Below are 21531 nucleotides of genomic sequence, written 5' to 3' on the forward strand. Positions count from 1 at the left end.
CGGCACGCAGCGGGTGGGAGGCGGGCTGCTTCTAGCTCCCGAATGCAGGGGTGCGTTGGGAGTTCAAGCCCGCACATTTTTTTCTCTGGTGCGAAAGGAAATAAATGAGGGTTTTTCTTGAATTGGGGAGGGATGAGGCTCAGGATTTGGGGACGTGCTCTAGTACCGCCCTGTTCCTTTAATGAATGCAGAAACTGAGGCCCGGAGGGAGTAAGTAGCTCACTTACCTGGGCTCCCCAAACCCAGGTTTAGGGAGCTAGCAGTCCAGGTTCTCCATCGCTGTCCTTTGGGGCTGTCTGCTACACTGTGCTGCTTTGTACTAAGTCAACTATAATTACTATTGTGTTGCTCCCGGAGAGAGAATTAATCCTGATTTAAAAGGATTCTGGAAATTCTTGCTACTGTGCCTGTAGAAGAAAAGAACAAAAGTAATTATTTGAGTAACTTTGGCCTAACACTCTCTCCTTTTGACTCATTATCAGGACTTTTGGGTGGGGAGGCTGGCTGAAAGGAGTTGTCAGGGGATCAGTTGCTCACCTCTGTTCTGGCCTGTGCGTTTCATAGCTCTGTAGACAGGCAGAGGGGTCACAAAGAAAGTCCTTATTTCATTCTGTTAATATGATTGAAACCAGAAGCTCTTTCTGATGATCAAGGGACACATGAGCAAATGGGAACAAAGTTTACCCTTATCCAACACTTGTCCAAACTAACAATAATCGCAGCCAGTAACGAATATTTCTAAAACTGAATGCATAAACTGTGATGAAATAATTTGTATAGGAGTATAACTAATGGGATTTTCACTTGAAATTTCAGTTAATGCCTCAAAACAGAAGACAATCATAATACTTTTGCTGAGCACCTACCGTTTTCCAGGCACTTTTTTAAATTTGTACTCAAACTTACTAATCCATACAAAAATCTATGAGAAGGATGCTACAGTTATCCTCATTTTACATGTGAGGAAAATGAGGCACCAAGAGACTACGTTATTAGTCAAAGGTCACAGAGTACACCGGTCAGAATGGCCATCATCAAAAAATCTACAAACAGTAAATGCTGGAGAGGGTGTGGAGAAAAGGGAACCCTCTTGCCCTGTTGGTGGGAATGTAACTTGATACAGCCACTATGGAGAACAGTCGGGAGGTTCCTTAAAAAACTAAAAATAGAACTACCATATGACCCAGCAATCCCACTAGTGGGCATATACCCTGAGAAAACCATCATCAAAAAGAGTCATGTGGGCTTCCCTGGTGGCGCAGTGGTTGAGAGTCCGCCTGCCGATGCAGGGGACACGGGTTCGTGCCCCGGTCCAGGAAGATCCCACATGCCGTGGAGCGGCTAGGCCCGTGAGCCATGGCCGCTGAGCCTGCGCGTCCGGAGCCTGTGCTCCGCAACGGGAGAGGCCACAACAGTGAGAGGCCCACATACTGCAAAAAAAAAAAAAAAAGAGTCATGTACCACAATGTTCATTACAGCACTATTTACAATAGCCAGGACATGGAAGCAACCTAAGTGTCCATCGACAGATGAATGGATAAAGAAGATGTGGCACATATATACAATGGAAAATTACTCAACCATAAAAAGAAATGAACTTGAGTTATTTTTAGTGAGGTGGATGGACCTAGAGTCTGTCAGAGTGAAGTAAGTCAGAAAGAGAAAAACAAATACTGTGCACTAACACATATATATGGAATCTAAAAAAAAAAGGTTCTGATGAACCTAGGGACAGGACAGAAATAAAGACACAGACATAGAGAATGGACTTGAGGACACGGGGAGGGGGGAGGGTAAGCTGGGACGAAGTGAGAGAGTAGCATGGACTTATATACACTAACAAATGTAAAATAGAAAGCTAGTGGGAAGCAGCCGCATAGCACAGGGAGATCAGCTCGGTGCTTTGCGACCACCTAGAGGGGTGGGATAGGGAGGGTGGGAGGGAGACGCAAGAGGGAGGAGATATGGGGATATATGTATGCATATAGCTGATTCACTTTGTTATACAGCAGAAACTAACAACACTGTAAAGCAATTATACTCCAATAAAGATGTTTTTTAAAAAAAAGGTCACAGAATAATAAGAGGTAGAACCAAGGGGCTTCCCTGGTGGCGCAGTGGTTGAGAGTCCGCCTGCCGATGGAGGGGACGCGGGTTCGTGCCCGGGTCCGGGAAGATACCACACGCCATGGAGCAGCTGGGCCCGTGAGCCATGGCCGCTGAGCCTGCGCGTCCGGAGCCTGTGCTCTACAACGGGAGAGGCCACAACAGTGAGAGGCCTGCGTACCGCAAAAAAAAAAAGAGGTAGAACCAAGATTTTAATCTAGTCAGTCTGGCTTTAGAGCAGGCTTTCTTAACCTGGGCATTACTGACATTTGGGGCCAATAATTCTTTCTCGTATGGGGCTGACCTATGCATTGTAGCAGCATCCCCAGCCTCTACCCATTAGATGCCAGTAGTGCCCACACCCAATTTGTGACAGCCTAAAATGTCTCTAGACCCTCCATAATTTCTCTGTGGGGAACTACTGTGTTAGTAGTAACCCCTACCCAGCTTTTAACCTCACACTATGCTGCAGTTACATTCCGCACTTCTCAAGAGGAGGTGCTCAACGTTGCCCTATAGGACTCACTAAAATAGGTTCCACGACCATCACCCACATTCAGAGTATGTAAAGAGAAGACTGGAAATTGAAGGGCAATCTGTGGCAGTAGGGAATATATGGGAATAGAAGATCATCAGACTAGTGGAGATTGCTGTAGCATTTCTCTTCCTCCCCCAAGCCAAGTGAAGGGGACTCCAGAGCCCAGCAGAGAGACTGAGGGCATCTGCAGAGAAGTACCTGACCTACTGCTTGCTGAGCTGTGAACCTGATGGCCTGTCCTGGGGCTGCTATCAAAGAAGAGCCCGGTGTAGTTACAAAGTTCTTGGATCCCTGAGACATGGCTGTGGGAGCTGGGGGATGGTTTGTGGACAGAGACAAGTGGCTGCTTCTTGCCGGGAGGATCCTGAAGGAGGCGGCACTCTGAGACCAAAAGGCAGCATGAGGCAACTGCTCTAACACCCTTTGTCTTGTCAAGGACCCTTGAGTATCCTCTGGGTGGAGGGGGTGCTGTGGAAAGTATCAATACTTGGGCTTGGTCCATCGGGAGGTACCCTGCCAAAGAGACTGACATAGCAGGTGATGAAGGCCAAGCATTAGGAGGCAGTGGGGTCCACTGGCATGGACAGGAAAGGAGGTATGGGGCCACAGGAGGTCAGTCAGAGATGTCAAGTTTAATTTTAATGCAGCCCAGTGTGTAGACCTCCAAAAGAACCTTCACCTGCATCCCTTGAAAGCTTCAGCATTTGAACACCTGTTATCAAGGCCAGCTACACAATTGGTGGGGCTCAATGTGAAATGAAAACGTGAAGCTCCTTGTTCCAAAGGTAGGGGAAAAGTGTCATTAAAGGTTCTAAGGGGGCTTCCCTGGTGGCACAGTAGTTGAGTGTCCACCTGCCGATGCAGGGGACACGGGTTTGTGCCCCGGTCCGGTAGATCCCACATGCTGCGGAGTGGCTGGGCCCCTGAGCCTGTGCGTCTGGAGCCTGTGCTCCACAACGGGAGAGGCCACAACCGTGAGAGGCCCGCGTACCGCAAAAAAAAAAAAGGTTCTAAGGTATAAAATGGTTCCTTTCTTTTGCAGCCCCTCTCTTCACTATGATGGCAGTGTTTTCAACTTGCTATTTAGTGTCATACTCTAGGGAGCACAGGAATACTTGAAAGGTGAGTGCAGACATTCAGGAGCACTGGAGGGCCCTTCAGTGCAACTTGGACCCGTGTATGCACAGGAGCACCTGTCCCACAGGCTGTCGAGGTCCCCCACCTGCTGAACACTGGTCCAGCACTGCTGTGCCCTGACCGGGGTGGAGAAACCAATCCCTGATGCACTCGTCATGGCCCCAATCCACAGCAAACCAGCAAACCTCAGGAGATTGCAACCTTCCGCCCAGGGAACACTCCTTACCTGGGTTGGGGTAGTGAGAGCCTTGCTCTAGTCCAGTCACCTTCCAAACACACCAAGGTGCTACCTGCCCAGGGCGGTTACAGGGTGTGGGATGTGCGCCCCGACCCAGCCCACCCTGCATCTGTAAGGCTTCTGACAGGGACAGAGGGCAGCCGTGGGCTTCGGGCGGGGCAGGGAGAGGGGGCCAGGAAAGCGAGGTCCAGAACCCATCTCACAGGGAGGAGGCAGAGCTGCGCAAAAGACTTCACTTAAAAGACAAATTCAGGGGCTTCCATGGTGGCGCAGTTGTTGGGGGTCCGCCTGCTGATGCAGGGGACACGGGTTCGTGCCCCGGTCTGGGAGGATCCCACATGCCGCGGAGCGGCTGGGCCCGTGGGCCATGGCCACTGAGCCTGCGCGTCTGGAGCCTGTGCCCCGCAACGGGAGAGGCCACAGCAGTGAGAGGCCCGTGTACCGCAAAAAAAAAAAAAAGACAAATTCAGATTACATTATTAACAACTATAAGATAGCAACTGCAGAGCATTAAACTCCAAGGGTGAGGCCCTGTGTGAGGGCACTGACTGCACGCCCAGGAAGCAGACCCTACCTGCCAACCAGAGGACATCAACACACTAAGCTAAAATACATGTCATTTCAGCAAAAGATTTGCCAACTCTTTCCCTAATCCTCCCCATCCATTCCTTGCCCCTAAACCTGATGGAATGGAGGAGGGTGGGAGAGAGGTGTGAATTAAAAAGCAGATTCTACGTTCTTCCTTGGACCGTTTCCTCAGTTCGGGGTGCAGGCCTGAGCTGGGAGAAGGGAAAACAGACTTGAATCAGTCTAGGCATTATAACTGAAAATTATTATCATTGTTATCAAAGTGAGTATTTTGTATGTATGTATGTGCTTGTTGATTGATAATTCAAAGTATCCAAAAAGCAATGGGATTCACCTAAGAAGTCAGCAAGGAGCAGAGAAGGAATAGCTAATAAAGCATGTTTGACAATAATTGGTTAAAAATACAGCCATTTTCTAACTGAACCTCCAACAAGTTCCAATTGTTTCACATAAAACTATGGTTCAGGGATATGATAAATGGGTAACCAAGTAGAACTCACTGGAAATTCTCCACCAGTAAATTCACTGCATAAAAGGGGTAAGTGATAAAGTCATGAGAGAGTAATTTGAAATGGGTTATTTGTGTCAAGATGGCATATTGATCACTTAGTGACCAACATGCAATTTAATTGCTTTGATTGCCCAAAGACACACCATCTTTTGTACAAATGAGCAATAGTCATCTGATTGCATTAATCTAGACCAGGATATTATCCAAAATAATCAAAGTAATTAATTCTACATTCAAATCCAAATCTTTCTCCAAGATATATGGGACTTTAAGGAGTTTGTTTTGTGGATCAATCACATTTTTAGCTTCCACCTTGGTCTTTCCTTTGCCTTATTTTTCTCACCTACTTTAAATTCATATTATCTTTATAAGTCATATTAAATTATTTGAGCTCATTTTCACAAAGCTTTCTCTTTCTTTTCTGTCTACCTGAATTGCATATTTATTTAAAAGCTGTTTATCAGGTCCCGAGTGAGCCTCCTTTCACCTTTTTGATTCACCATTTAATTTAAATATGACCTCATCCAAGATACAACCTAATTAACAAAAGATATTTTAATCTATTTTGGGGTGGCGTGATAGCTCTAGAAATGTATTTGATGAGTGGGTTTATGTTTATAGCACTTCTTTAAAGTGCAAAATGCTTGAAACACCTGCATTACTGTTCTCTGAAGAAGTAAGAGAAGAAACGAATATGGGTGCAACACATCCATCCTTCAGATGCCTTTTTCAAATAGTCTGCTTGGAAATATTAGAACTTATATGTCACTTTTAAAGGACACAGTCTTGGGCTTCCCTGGTGGTGCAGTGGTTGAGAGTCCACCTGAGGATGCAGGGGACATGGGTTTGTGCCCTGGTCCAGGAAGATCCCACATGCCGTGGAGCGGCTGGGCCCGTGAGCCATGGCCGCTGAGCCTGCACGTCCGGAGCCTGTGCTCCGCAACAGGAGAGGCCACAACAGTAAGAGACCCGCGTACCACAAAAAAAAAAAAAAAAAAAAGGACACAGTCTTGTATATCAAACCTCAGAAAGTCTTAATACTTCACACTAGCTTTAAAAAGACTTGGTAATGACACCGTAACTTCATCTATTGATACTTTTGATTGCCTAAGGCAAGAAGTGATCAACTAGCAGCACAATTTTGTAGAAAGCCTTTGAAGCACTCTTGTATAAATAAGTTTCTATAATGAATTGTATTGATCCTAGGTTTAAAAGTAATAGTTCATCCTTCATATGACCTAACTGATAATAAAACATAGTTCAGTTTTTCCTACAACAAATTAAGTATCTATATATTGAAAAGAAAACTATGGTAATTTTTCCCAATGACCATGAAATCTGTCGTCACTTGGCCCCATCATTGACCAAAAAGCATTATGATTCAGCAGTGGATTAAAATGGAAGAACAACTGACAATGTTGAACTTTTTCTGAAGCCCTAGTGTTCATGGAAAGCAGAGCAAAGGTTGAAAAATCCCCCCACCATTTTGTTTTCTGAGAAATGGCCATTTTGCTCTCATATATTCTGAGATAAGACCCACTGCTACCCTTCCTCATGGATCTGACTCCCATGTTTAATCCACCTCTTTGGGTTTCTCAGTCCCCTTCCTTTACTTTGAGATATTCCTAATTATGAACATCCTTCCTGTTGCAATAGCCTGAAAAAATCATCTCCTTAATTATCCCATGCATTTTGTCTTGCATAACTTCTTTTTTCAATTTAATTTTATTTATTTTTGGCTGTGTTGGGTCTTCGTTGCTGCGCGTGGGCTTTCTCTAGTTGCAGTGAGCAGGGGCTACTCTTCCTTGCGGTGCATGGACTTCTCATTGTGGTGGCTTCTCTTGTTGCGAAGCACCAGGCTCTAGGCTCGTGGGCTCTAGAGCGCAGGCTCAGTAGTTGTGGCGCACAGGCTTAGTGTCTGCGGGGTATGTGGGATCTTCCCGGACCAGGGGTCAAACCCATGTCCCCTGCAATGGTAGGCAGATTCTTAACCACTGTGCCACCAGGGAAGCCCCATAACTTCTTTACAAGAGGAAAAAAAAAAAGTGTTCAAGCTCTTCGTTAAATCCTGGGAAGTCAAATTGCAGTTGGAAAGTGATATGACTTTGAAATTAGGCAGGGCTTTAAGTTTGATCGAGTGTTTTAAAACAATGTTTACAAGGGAAGAGTGGATGCCTCCATTCACAAATGAGGTAGTTGGAGAGTAACACTGACTGCTTTGCCTAAGGCCCCGCCAGGAAATAACAGTAGCACCAGGTATAGAATTGTAGTTGAAAATAGCAATTTCCTTACCACTGCTTTCTCTTGCTTCTTTAAGGATGTTACTTAATTTCATTGGAATTTTGACCTTCAGTATGGTAATAGAATTAGATATAATTATTTTCCTCATTAATCTTCATGTTAAAAAATTTTATGTATATATATGTGCGTGCATGTGTGTGATTTGAACAGGCTTATGAGTGGTACAAAACAAAATGAGACCTTACACATTAAAATTAACCCACCTGCAAGGATTAAGACAATGTAACCATAAATTATGATTTTGTAGCAACTCATATGCAACTATTTACAATCTCAGTTATTCTTCTACTTACAAAGATGGTTTGTTGTGGGAATAGCAGTCATGCAAGGAAACAGGATTTCAACAAATAGGACTGCTTTAATATAAGCATGTTATACAATGCTGAAACATCTTTTATATAAAAGGAATGCCAGTGGATATATATTCATATATATACATATATGAAGGCTCTGCTTTGGGGGGAAAATGAACTAAAAATAAAAAAGTTCCTTTAGTTATAGTAATCTATACTCCAGAGCTTCTGGACAAATAGGTAAGTCTGACATGGCAGATTCTAGTAGCAAATAGGGATTCTTATAAAGAGAATAAATGCTGAAATTTGGATAGGGCTAGAAATTTCATTTGTTTCTAAAATAATTTCACTTCTATATATTCTTTATGTTGCTAACTGCAACCCATTATAATGGCACACAATGGGAAATAAAGCAGATGTCCCACAGGAGGAGATGGGTTAAGTAAACCACAGTGCACTCATTCAGTGGGCTGCTCTGCACGTATAAAAATTAGTTTGCAGGAAAAAAATGGCATAGTTGTCTATGGAAAAAAATTAAACAAATTGAAAAAAATGTTGTTTATGATCCAAGGAAGAAAATCTGGCTACAAATGGCACAGTTTAGACACATTTTCAAGTTGAATGTATGTTCAATAAGTCAGGGGGTGTTCATCTTCAGTTACTGTATCCCCAGCAGTGTTAAGTATGACATAAGGGTTTACATTAATAAATGAATATATATACAAAATGATTTCATTAGAAAAATATGTTATGCATAGAAAAACTCTAAGAATATTCATTAAAATATGAACTATTTGAGTGGATTTTTTTTTTGGCCAACTGGTATTTTTAATTTTTATAATGAAATTGTATTTCTTTTGTAATCAGAACAAAAACAATAAACTTAAGTTAAAATATATCTTTTCATAGGTTTTTCAGAGCAGTCCTTATAAAATAGTCCTGATAAAACAGCCCATTTCTATATTTAGGCAGTTTATAGAGCTGGCTGGCTCTTTCTTAATCTTGGAAAGCAACTTATTTTCTGAAATCTTCACATTTTATCCAAGCTTATCCCTCAGTGAATAATCACACACAGTCTGTTACAGATTGTAATCAGTAAATGAAGTGAACATCACAATGAGATAACTATTATATGCTGTCTGTCACTTACAGATTTCCCAGGTAGCTGTGATTTCATTCTTCATGACATAAGAACCAAACCAGGAACGTTGTTGCTCCCCAGCAGAAACAAAGCTCACAGGAACAGTTCTGTGCTCACCATCTTCAACAAGCCACCGGTTTGAGAAGAAAGTGAGCTAAAATCCTAGGAACTAATTGTGAACGCTCTAATTAATGCTCTTGAGCAGTAAATATATTTTAGACATTTATTACTGAAGAACGCAATGACTGTGTTTCTAGACATTAACAAAAGTTATGTTTGCTTGGCCAACAATTGTGCATTAATGCCCCTCAAGAGGAATGCCGAGTGTATGTGTCCTGTGATAGAGACCCATTTTTCTGGGCTAGATTGCCAAATGTATACCATGATGAATCTAAAATTGTGCAGTGAATATGCCCAAGGGAAGTGTTAGCTGTCCTGAACGTTATAGATCAAATGGAAGAAAGAAAGCAATGTTTGAAAAACTGGAGACTCAGAAGAAGGGAATTGTGCAGATTTATTCTGTTCATTTGCAGATTTGTCTTTTTTGGGGTTTTTTGCATCGATTATATACGGAGTATATCATATATCAGAAGTAGAAATGTTAATCCAACTGTAGTATTTTGCTTAAATAATAGCTACAAATTCCCAAAGAACCACCTAGGATATTAATCTGTTCTAGATTTTGAAAATATAATCCTAGAAAATTTTACCCCATTTAAGTCAAGCTTAAAAACTATTAAATGAATACTTATAAATTGTATTTATGGTTTATCCAATTAAACAGAGAAAGTTTTAAAATAAATCATATTAGCTCAATTTTGGACAGTTTCCTAGAAAAATATAATCCTTGGAAAGTTTTGAAAGAACTGAAAAAGTTGTATTAAGAAAATAGAATGAAGTATCCCAGAATTAGCCTGCCCATGAGGGAAGTCATAATAGAGAAAGAATTTGCCTTTAAATCTTTTGCACCCAAGAGGAAAATAAGTTTCTAGAACAGTATGTTATTCACAATAGAGAACCAAAACCAATGTTATTGGTAAACAAGCAGGACATTATTTGTCTCTTCACCTGGCATGAAATAATTCAAATCATTTTAGTTCCCTTTATGGTGAAATAAATGGCAAGACACTGAAAGTAATACACCATTTAATTTATTTCCCTTAATTCAATCCCAGAAATCAAAATAGGATGGGAAATATTTCATACTTCCTATCAAGAACTTATCTCTAAATGGAATCTTTTTCACAAATACTCAACACAAAAGCATGCAAACTGTCAATCTACAAAATGAATGCTGATCATTGGAGGGTTTTCTACTTACCAAACATTTATTTAATACCCACGTGACCTGATTTACTTGGTTCAACCAAAGTTACTACAGATTGCTACGGGATACATAAATTTCATTCAATTTTTTCACTCAATACCAAGTCTGTAAGCATCTTCAGTTGTTTTTAAATTGAGAGTCCACATCCCTTCATGGATGTTTTTTCCCTTCTTTTGATATCCTCTTTTCAGAACTCAGGTAGCGTAGTGTATATACCTCTATTTTAATATCCATTACATTTATTATTTATGGTACCTGCCATTTCACTGTTCCTACTATGCTGTGCACTCACTGATGGCAGGAATGTCATTTTGTATTCATTTTTTAGTACATAACACCTAATAAAATACCTAGTACATGTAGGAGGTCAATAAACATTTGGTGAACAAAGGTAACTAATTAAATACCTCCAAAAAGCTATGAAAGCTATAACTACGAGATGTTACTATTGAAGATTAATGTATTAATCTAACATTAGGATGGGAAGACTGAGTGATGTTTAGATTTTTTTGTCCCCCCTTGGTGTCAATAACATATGAAACTTAATAGTAAAATAGGATGAAAGACTTGATTGGAGATGGAAGAAGGAGGCTCTTCATGGGAATCTCAGCTGTGTGAGTGACCATGGTGCCACCTTGATGCTTATGTTCTACCTCAGAGGGATTCAGCACTGTTAGGCAATCTAGCATTAAGGAAGAGACTCCCCTGGAATTATTGTGATAGTCCAGCTTTATTCCTCAGTTAAATGCAGACAATTTACATTTAGAAAGCAAGGAGAATCTAGATGAAGCAGTTACAAAGCCTTTCCCTATGGAAACTGTTTTCCCATACTCTGCATGCCTGTGACTCTTATTTTTTTTTAATATCTTTATTTGAGTATAATTGCTTTACAATGCTGTGCTAGTTTCTGCTGTATAACAAAGTGAATCAGCTGTATGTATACATATACCCCCATATCCCCTCCCTCTTGCATCTCCCTCCCATCCTCCCTATCTCACCCCTCTAGGTGGTCACAAAGCACTGAGCTGATCTCCCTGTGCTATGCAGCTGCTTCCCACTAGCTGTTTATTTTACATTTGGTAGTGTATATATGTCAATGTTACTCTCTCACTTTGTCCCAGCTTATACTTCCCCCTCCCCGTGTCCTCAAGTTCATTCTCTAGTAGGTCTGCGTCTTTATTCCTGTCCTGTCCCTACGTTCTTCGTGACGATTTTTTCTTTTTTTCTTTTAGATTCCATATATATGTGTTAGCATATGGTATTTGTTTTTCTCTTTCTGACTTACTTCACTCTGTATGACAGACTCTAGGTCCATCCACCTCACTACAAATAACTCAATTTCGTTTCTTTTTATGGGTGAGTAATATTCCATTGTATATATGTGCCACATATTCCTTATCCATTCGTCTGTCGAAGGACACCTAGGTTGCTTCCATGTCCTGGCTATTGTAAATAGAGCTGCAATGAACATTGTGGTACATGACTCTTTTTGAATTATGGTTTTCTCAGGGTATATGCCCAGTAGTGGGATTGCTGGGTCATATGGTGGTTCTATTTTTAGTTTTTTAAGGAACCTCCACACTGTTCTCCATAGTGGCTGTATCAATTTACATTCCCACCAACAGTGCAAGAGGGTTCTCTTTTCCCAACACCCTCTCCAGCATTTATTGTTTGTAGATTTTTTGATGATGGCCATTCTGACTGGTGTGAGGTGATACCATATTGTAGTTTTGATTTGCATTTCTCTAATGATTAGTGATGTTGAGCATCCTTTCATGTGTTTGTTGGCAATCTGTATATCTTCTTTGGAGAAATGTCTGCTTAGATCTTCTGCCCATTTTTGGACTGGGTTGTTTGTTGTTTTGATATTGAGCTGCATGAGTTGCTTGTATATTTTGGACATAAATCCTTTATCAGTTGCTTTGTTTGCAAATATTTTCTCCCATTCTGAGGGTTATCTTTTCGTCTTGTTTATGGTTTCCTTTGCTGTGCAAAAGCTTTTAAGTTTCATTAGGTCACATTGGTTGTTTTTGTTTCCATTTCTCTAGGAGATGGGTAAAAAAGGATATTGCTGTGATTTATGTCATAGTGTTCTTCCTATGTTTTCCTCTAAGAGTTTTATAGTGTCTGGCCTTACATTTAGGTCTTTAATCCATTTTGAGTTTATTTTTGTGTATGGTGTTATGGAGTGTTCTAATTTCATTCTTTTACGTGTAGCTATCCAGTTTTCCCAGCACCACTTATTGAAGAGGCTGTATTTTCTCCATTGTACATTTTTGCCTCCTTTATCAAAGATAAGATGACCATATGTGTGTGGTTTATCTCTGGGCTTTCTATCCTGTTCCGTTGATCTATATTTCTGCTTTTGTGCAAGGACCATACTGTCTTGATTACTGTAGCTTTGTAGTATAGTCTGAAGTCTGGGAGCTGATTCCTCCAGCTCCTTTTATCTTTCTCAAGATTGCTTTGGCTATTTGAGGTCTTTTGTGTTTCCATACAAATTGTGAAATTTTTTTGTTCTAGTTTTGCGAAAAATGCCATTGGTAGTTTGATAGGAGTTGCACTGAATCTGTTGATTGCTTTGGGTAGTATAGTCATTTTCACAATGTTGATTCTTCTAATCCAAGAACATGGTATATCTCTCCATCTGTTTGTAACACCTTTAATTTCTTTCATCAGTGTCTTGTAGTTTTCTGCATACAGGTCTTTTTTCTCCTTAGGTAGATTTATTCCTAGGTATTTTATTCTTTTTTTTGCAATGGTAAATGGGAGTGTTTCCTTAATTTCTCTTACAGATTTTTCATCATTAGTGTATAGGAATGCAAGAGATTTCTGTGCATTAATTTGTATCCTGCTACTTTACCAAATTCATTGATTAGCTCTAGTAGTTTTCTGGAAACACCTTTAGGATTCTCTATGTATAGTATCATGTCATCTGCAAACAGTGACAGTTTTACTTCTTCTTTTCCAATTTGGCTTCCTTTTATTTCTTTTTCTTCTCTGATTGCGGTGGCTACAACTTCCAAAACTATGTTGAATAATAGTGGTGAGAGTGGGCATCCTTGTCTTGTTCCTGATTTTAGAAGAAATGGTTTCAGTTTTTCACCATGAAGAATGATGTTGGCTGTCTGTTTGTCATATATGGCCTTTATTATGTTGAGGTAACGTCTCACTATGCCTACTTTCTGGAGGGTTTTTATCATAAATCGGTGTTGAATATTGTCGAAAGTGTTTTCTGCATTTATTGAGATGATCAAATGGTCTTTATCCTTCAATTTGTTAATATGGTGTATCACATTGATTGATTTGCATATATTGAAGAATCCTTGCATTCCTGGGATAAACCCTGCTTGATCATGGTATATGATCCTTTTAATGTGCTGTTGGATTCGGTTTGCTAGTATTTTTTTGAGGATTTTTGCATCTATGTTTATCAGTGATATTGGTTTGTAGCTTTCTTTTTTTGTGACATCTTTGTCTGGTTTTTATTTTTATTTTTATTTTTTTTGCGGTATGCGGGCCTCTCACTGTTGTGGCCTCTCCCGTTGCGGAGCACAGGCTCCGGAGCGCAGGCTCAGCGGCCATGGCTCACGGGCCTAGCCGCTCTGCGGCATGTGGGATCTTCCCGGACCGGGGCACGAACCCGAGTCCCCTGCATCGGCAGGCGGACTCTCAACCACTGCGCCACCAGGGAAGCCCTTTGTCTGGTTTTGGTATCAGGGTGATGCTGGCCTCATCAAATGAGTTTGAGAGTGTTCCTCCCTCTGCTATATTTTGGAAGAATTTGAGAAAGAAAGGTATTAGCTCTTCTCTAAATATTTGATAGAATTTGCCTGTGAAGCCATCTGGTCCTGGGCTTTTGTTTGCTTGAAGATTTTTAATCACAGTTTTAATTTCAGTGCTTGTCATTCATCTGTTTATATTTTCTACTTCTTCCTGGTTCAGTCTTGGAAGGTTGTGCTTTTCTAAGAATTTGTCCAATTTTTCCAGGTTGTCCATTTTATTGGCATAGAGTTGCTTGAAGTAGTCCCTCATGTTTCTTTGTATTTCTGCAGGGTCAGTTGTTACTTCTCCTTTTTCATTTCTAATTCTTTGATTTGAGTCTTCTCCTTTTTTTCTAGATGAGACTGGCTAGTGGTTTATCAATTTTGTTTATCTTCTCAAAGAACCAGCTTTTAGTTTTATTGATCTTTGCTATCATTTCCTTTGTTTCTTTTTCATTTATTTCTGATCTGATCTTTATGATTTCTTTCCTGCTGCTAACTTTGGGGGTTTTTCTGTTCTTCTTTCTCTAATTGCTTTAGATGTAAGGTTAGATTGTTTATTTGAGATTTTTCTTGTTTCTTGAGGTAGGATTGTATTGCTATAAACTTCCCTCTTAGAAACGCTTTTGCTGCATCCCATAGGTTTTGGGTCGTTTTGTCTTCATTGTCATTTGCTTCTAGGTATCTTCTGATTTCTTCAGTGATCTCTTGGTTATTTAGTAGCATATCATTTAGCCTCCATGTGTTTGTATCTTGCCCAGATTTTTTTCCTGTAATTGATGTCTAGTCTCAGCATTGTGGTCAGGAAAGATACTTGATACGATTTCAATTTTCTTAAATTTACCAAGGCTTGATTTGTGACCCAGGATATGATCTATCCTGGAGAATGTTCAATGAGCACTTGAGAAGAAAGTGTATTCTGTTGTTTTTGGATGGAATGTCCTATAAATATTAATTAAATCCATCGTGTTTAATGTATCATTTAAAGCTTGTGTTTCCTTATTTATTTTCATTTTGGATGATCTGTCCATTGGTGAAAGTGGGGTGTTAAAGTCCCTTAGTATTATTGTGTTACTGTTGATTTCTCCTTTTATGGCTGTTAGCATTTGCCTTATGTATTGAGGTGCTCCTATTTTGGGTGCATAAATATTTACAATTGTTATATCTTCTTCTTGGATTGATCCCTTGATCGTTATGTACTATCCTTCTTTGTCTCTTATAACAGTCTTTATTTTAAAGTCTATTTTGTCTCATATGAGAATTGCTACTCCAGCTTTCTTTTGATTTGCATTTACATGGAATATCTTTTTCCATCCCCTCACTTTCAGTCTCTATGTGTCCCTAGGTCTGAAATGGGTCTCTTGTAGACAGCATATATACGGGTCTTGTTTTTGTATTCATTCAGCCAGTCTGTGTCTTTTGGTTGGAGCATTTAATACATTTACATTTAAGGTAATTATCGATATATGTGTTCCTATTGCCATTTTCTTAATTGTTTTGGGTTTGTTTTTGTAGGTCTTTTCCTTCTCTTGTGTTTCTTGCCTAGAGAAGTTCCTTTAGCATTTGTTGTAAAGCTGGTTTGGTGGTGCTGAGTTCTCTTAACTTTTGCTTGTCTGTAAAGGTTTTAATTTTCCTTCGAATCTGAATGAGATCCTTGCTGGGTAGAGTAATCTTGGTTGTAGGTTTTTCCCTTTCATCACTTTAAATATTTCCTGCCACTCCCTTCTGGCTTGTAGAGTTTCTGCTGAAAGATCAGTTGTTAACTTTATGGAGATTGCCTTGTATCTTATTTGTCGCTTTTCCCTTGCTGCTTTTAATATTTTTTCTTTGTATTTAATTTTTGATAATTTGATTAATATGTGTCTTGGTGTGTTTCTCCTTGGATTTATCCTATATGGGACTCTCTGTATTTCCTGGACTTGATCAACTATTTCCTTTCCCATGTTAGGGAGGTTTTCAACTAAAATCTCTTCAAATATTTTCTCAGACACTTTCTTTTTCCCTTCTTCTTCTGGGACCCCTATAATTCGAATGTTGGTTCAATTAATGTCATCCCAGAGGTCCCTGAGACTATCCTCAATTATTTTCATTCTTTTTTCTTTATTCTGCTCTGCAGTAGTTATTTCCACAATTTTATCTTCCAGGTCACTTATCTGTTCTTCTGCCTCAGTTATTCTGTTTTTGATTCCTTCTAGAGAATTTTTAATTGCATTTATTATGTTGTTCTTCATTGTTTGTTTGCTCTTTAGTTCTAGGTCTTTTTTAAAACTTTCTTGTATTTTCTCCATTCTATTTCCAAGATTTTGGATCATCTTTACTATCATTCTGAGTTCTTTTTCAGGTAGACTGCCTATTTCCTCTTCATTTGTTTGGTCTGGTGGGTTTTTACCTTGCTCCTTTATCTGCTGCATATTTCACTGTCTTCCCATTTTGCTAAATTTCTGCGTTTGGGGTCTCCTTTTTGCAGGCTGCATGTTTGTAATTTCCCGTTTTTGGTGTCTGCCCCCAGTGGGTAAGGTTCGTTCAGGGGCTTGTGTAGGCTTCCTGGTGGAGGGGACTTGTGCCTGTGTTCTGGTGGGTGGAGCTGGATCTTGTCTTTCTGATGGGCAGGGCTGCATCCGGTGCTGTGTTTTGGGGTGTCTGTGAACTTAGTATGATTTTAGGCAGCCTCTCTGCTAATGGGTGGCGTTGTGTTTCTGTCTTGCTAGTTGTTTGGCATGGGACATCCAACACTGGAGCTTGCTGGCCATTGAGTGGAGCTGGGTCTTAGCATTGAGATGGAGATCTCTGGGAGAGCTCCCGCCAGTTGATATTACATGGGGCCGGGAGGTCTCTGGTGGTCCAGTGTCCTGAACTCGGCTCTCCCACCTCAGAGGCTCAGGCCTGGTACCAGGCCGGAGCACCAAGACCCTGTCAGCCACACGGCTTCTGAAATGTAGTCACGTTCTCCATTTAATTTGCAGCTCCTTGTAGAAAAATGATTAGCCAACAATAAAGACTGCAGCCAGGGGCTTCTCTGGTGGCGCAGTGGTTGAGAGTCCGCCTGCCGATGCAGGGGACGCGGGTTCATGCCCCGGTCCGGGAGGATCCCACATGCCGCGGAGCGACTGGGCCCGTGAGCCATGGCTGCTGAGCCTGCGCGTCCGGAGCCTGTGCTCCGCAACGGGAGAGGCCACAACAGTGAGAGGCCCGCGTACCGCCAAAAAAAAAAAAAAAAAAAAAAAAGACTGCAGCCAGGCAGTGCTCTCTGTCTCTGTCTGTCTCTCTGACTCGCTTTCTCTCTATATATATACGGTCCAGATGTCTCAGTAAGCCCTTACTATCGCAAGGCTCTGTCCTTAAGGCAGCTTCTGGTGTGGGGGAGGCAAGCAGAATGCCCACTCTCATTGATGGAGCCAAATTCTCCTAAGACCTTAAACTCTTTCCTAGATGTGAATCAGTTAACTTTCAAAACTTCTTTGGGCCAAGAGAAGTGACTGGCTGACTCCTGTGTAGTCTAGTACTATCCAATTTATAGTTAAGAGTTGGTGGGTTTTATTGTTGTTTTTAACATAATCTGACTCCAAACAAATTTTATCAACTGGGCTTTCCTCTTCACACGTAAATACTCCAGTAAAACAAATTAAATGTAATGTACACAATGGGAAATAAAATCCTTGAATAGGTGTCAATGACATGGTTGTTCTCCAGAACGATTCTACCAACCTGCTCTCCTAGTGATTTTCTTCTCTTGATCAGAGGTGAATCTGTGCTGAGGTTGCCTGTGCATCTTTCTTGCATAAAGTCCTCTTCTGAGTGTAGAGAAAAGGAAGTCTGGTCCATGTCAGTTGTACTGTCATGGTAACAACCATCGAAGGCCACGGCTTGAGCTGCATCAGTACTGTACGTTCAGAAATCTGACAAAAAGACTTTTGTTAGTTAGTCATGAATATGGTTTTAGGAGTTGGAATTACAGTAAAAATCTAAACAATCAGATTTTTTAAATAGTTTCAATAAATACTAAGAATGTTTGCTTACTTTAAAGAATAGAATTCTGGTTTTCCTTCTGGTGTCTGATGAAAAGTCATTTTCATAATAAAGGAAAACATCATTTTAGACATCCTTTTTTTTTTTTTTTTTTTTGCGTTACGCGAGCCTCTCACTGTTGTGGCCTCTCCCATTGAGGAGCACAGGCTCTGGATGCGCAGGCTCAGCGGCCATGGCTCACGGGCCCAGCCGCTCCGCGGCATGTGGGATCTTCCCAGACCGGGGCACGAACCCGTGTCCCCTGCATCGGCAGGCGGACTCTCAACCACTGCGCCACCAGGGAAGCCCTTAGACATCCATTTTTAATAGGGATTTAGAGAGAGATATATTTGAGCATTACACAAATAAATGTATCACAACTATAATTGTCAATGTTTTCTAATTTAGTCCAGGCCTGACAGACTGTTACACTCAATGTTTTTTTCCACAAAAGGGAACATTGTTTCAAGTTTTCCTCTTTGTTTCTGAGTAGTATGAATTGTTTGCCCTAAGTTTGTGAGTTGAAATTGAATATGATTTTTCAGAAGAGCAATATAAGCCAATTGGACTTGTTTTTCAATGTATTTTTCCTCTTTAGAGAAAACATAGCAGTATGCCTAATCAGTGTGGAATTTTTGTCCCAAAACAGAACAATTTCATCTGGTGATCCATTTTTGCTTGAATTTGGGGTGGAGATAGGGAATGATTTTAGCTGCTCTTTTAAAATGCAAATTGACCAAGCCTTCCCACTTTTGCTGAAAAGTACCTCAATTAAACAACTTGAAATTGGTGTATTTTTTTGAAGGAGTGAGTTATCAATGCTTTCTGGCTCCATTGCTTGACTGAATCTAAACCACTGTTTTTCTTTAAGGAGATAGTGGTTTTCCCTGATACAGAGCTGTGTCTAGGAAGCAGCTGTTACTAACCACTTTCTGAGAAAACAAAATTTCTTTTTGATCTCTAGGGAAGTTAAAAAATGAACAAATATGGACAGGCTACTACTGGATGAAAGTATTCATAATTCAAATTGGAGGCTGCAGAATAAATTCTGCCAAAACGTGTATTTGGTTCAATACTGACTCAAGAACCTAATATTTTACTGAATTCAAGAGACATAAGGACTATTTTGTGCAGTCAGTAAAGTAACCAGGGACCCATACTCGAATTATGTTGTCCCTTTTTGTTTTAGTTGTAGAAACTTTTCATAGTAAAATGAAAATGGGGAAAATAAACATGAAACGACATTGAGACTGAATTACTAACCAATAGCCAACAATAACACTTATATCCAACTCTGAATCTGAGGATAGAATAACTATATACTGTCTCCTTGGTTTTGCTAGCCCCTCAGAACACTGCTGAGTCATCCCACTGGAATCCACACTTTTAACAAAAATGTCATTAGTATTTAAAAAAGACGTAATCTTCTTTGAAAAACAATGGTACCATTTTCTTTCTCCATTATGATAATTTAGATCTATAAAACTGGTTAAACCTTGCAGTGCACAATTTACCAGTAGGCTGCTAATGTCCACAAGTTTGTAAGTTGGTTGTTCCAGTAGAAACAGTTTTAGAACTGGTCTTTAATTTTTCACTCCAGCTTACAAATAAGCACAAAGCTAAGGCATACTATATCTAAAGTATAGATTTGACGGTTTTAGACTGAGTTCTAAGTCCTAGAATTAGGAAAACATTTGGATGAAGAATAAGAAAGAAAATAGCTTCCTTTCTCCTTTCTGGGCAATGGTCAATGCTAGGGACAAATTTTCCATGGACCTTGCTGTTCTCCCATCTCTTGGTATCTGGGGGTGGTTGGGACAGGTGTGTGATGGTGGTGATGGTGGTGTTGAAAGGAAATGAGCTTTGCTTAACTTCATGATTTCATAGGGAGGAACTCCATAGCCTAACATTCCTGGTCTTTCTTATCATCCCTCAATCACTCTACCCTAGGCGTTTGGAAGAAGGAATGGCATGTGTGGTTTTAGTCCTTTTGGAGTCACTTTAGGATCTGCATTGGTGTCCATGTTTGTTTTCTGAAATGAGGTAAAGGAGACTGTCCTCACAGGGGAATCCTGAATTGTCTAGCTTCGCCAGTGACCAAGAGAGTAAGTACACTGAATACAGCGATGAAATATTAGTGGGACCCCCTGCTCACAGATCTAAGGCAATTTCTCTAAACTGCTTTGCCAATAACAAAGGTAACATTATCACATCCATCTGTCTGGCTCCTACAGCTCTGTCTCTCTCTCAGACTGGTTTCCCAACTCACATACAGAGGGGAGAGGTATCACTGATTAGCCCCCAAACCTACAGACATATCTTTCTTCCCTACATCTCACCAGAGCATCCCACCCCTTTAAAGGTCTCTCATCTCAAACAGCCTGTTTCCACTATCCCTATCAAAACTGCTACTCCTGGGCTTCCCTGGTGGCGCAGTGGTTGAGAGTCCGCCTGCCGATGCAGGGGACACGGGTTCGTGCCCTGGTCCAGGAAGATCCCACATGCCGTGGAGTGGCTAGGCCCGTGAGCCATGGCCGCTGAGCCTGTGCGTCCGGAGCCTGTGCTCCGAAATGGGAGAGGCCACAACAGTGAGAGGCCCGCATACCGCAAAAAAAAAAAAAAAAAAAACTGCTACTCCTTCCGAGCATATAGTCTGGGCACTACACGATAAGAACATAACATTTGTGTAGCACTTTATGGTATGCAAAAATGTTAAATGCATTTATTATATCATTTGATCTTCACAACAGCTCTGTGAGGTAATAGGGAAGAAATTCCACCATTGTGCAAATGCAGAATGAGGTTTAGGAGACAGCCTGGCACACAGAGCTAGGATATGAGGTTTGAAATCACTTCTGACCCCAAATCTGTGCTCTTTCATTTGTACCACAAACATATGAAGGGCACGCAGGACATTTCTTTGAGATCATTGCACCTTTGAAGGAGAATGCATAGAATGGTGGTTTCCAGAGGTTGGGAGGAGGGGGAAATGGGGAGTTGTTTAATGTGTACAGAGTTTCAATTTTGCAAGGTGAACACTTTCTGGAGATTGGTTGTATGGCAATGTGTATACTCTTAATACTATAAAACTGTACACTTAAAAACAATTAAGATGGCAAGTTCTACGTTATGTATATTTTACTACAATTGAAAATAAAAAATAATTTTTAAAGGGAACAATGCTTATTAATTCAAAAGAATATCTTCTGGGATACACAGAAGACTGTGAACAACCCGATCAAGTGAAAAAAACATGCAGGTAGTGTGAGCACATGTGTTTGTGGTGGGGTGGGTGGAGGTGGGGAGTCAGAGGACTAGCTAGAGGGGGCCGAAATTACTACAGTGCCTCTGTCATGGGTTCACCACTCCCCACATGAAAACAAAACAAAACAAAATAAAACAAGAACAAAATTCTTCTCCTCATCACACATTTATCTCTTTCACTTCACAGCTTATCTAATCATAGCTATTCACAGTGTGGCTATGGATTGGCAGCAGCCAGGGCTTAGAAATGCAGACCCTCAGCTCCCACCCCAGACCTACTGAACGAAAATCTTAACAAATCCCAGGTGATGCGTACAT

At 40.8% G+C, this 21531-nt stretch overlaps 1 protein-coding gene across 1 annotated transcript in view; it reads right to left on the minus strand.

Moving 5' to 3' along the window:
* Positions 1-17538: 17538 nt before the first annotated feature.
* The window catches only part of GABRR3 (gamma-aminobutyric acid type A receptor subunit rho3), a gene marked incomplete at its 3' end in the record, with an annotated part of 53156 nt that continues 49163 nt past the window's right edge, over positions 17539-21531 (minus strand). The window contains 2 exon segments of the mRNA XM_081234210.1: positions 17539-17831; positions 17834-17840. Of these exon segments, the coding sequence (XP_081090336.1) occupies positions 17539-17831; positions 17834-17840 (300 nt within the window).

This window comes from Mesoplodon bidens (assembly GCF_964165515.1).
Source record: "Mesoplodon bidens genome assembly, chromosome: 5".
Classification (NCBI taxonomy): Eukaryota; Metazoa; Chordata; class Mammalia; order Artiodactyla; family Ziphiidae; genus Mesoplodon; species Mesoplodon bidens.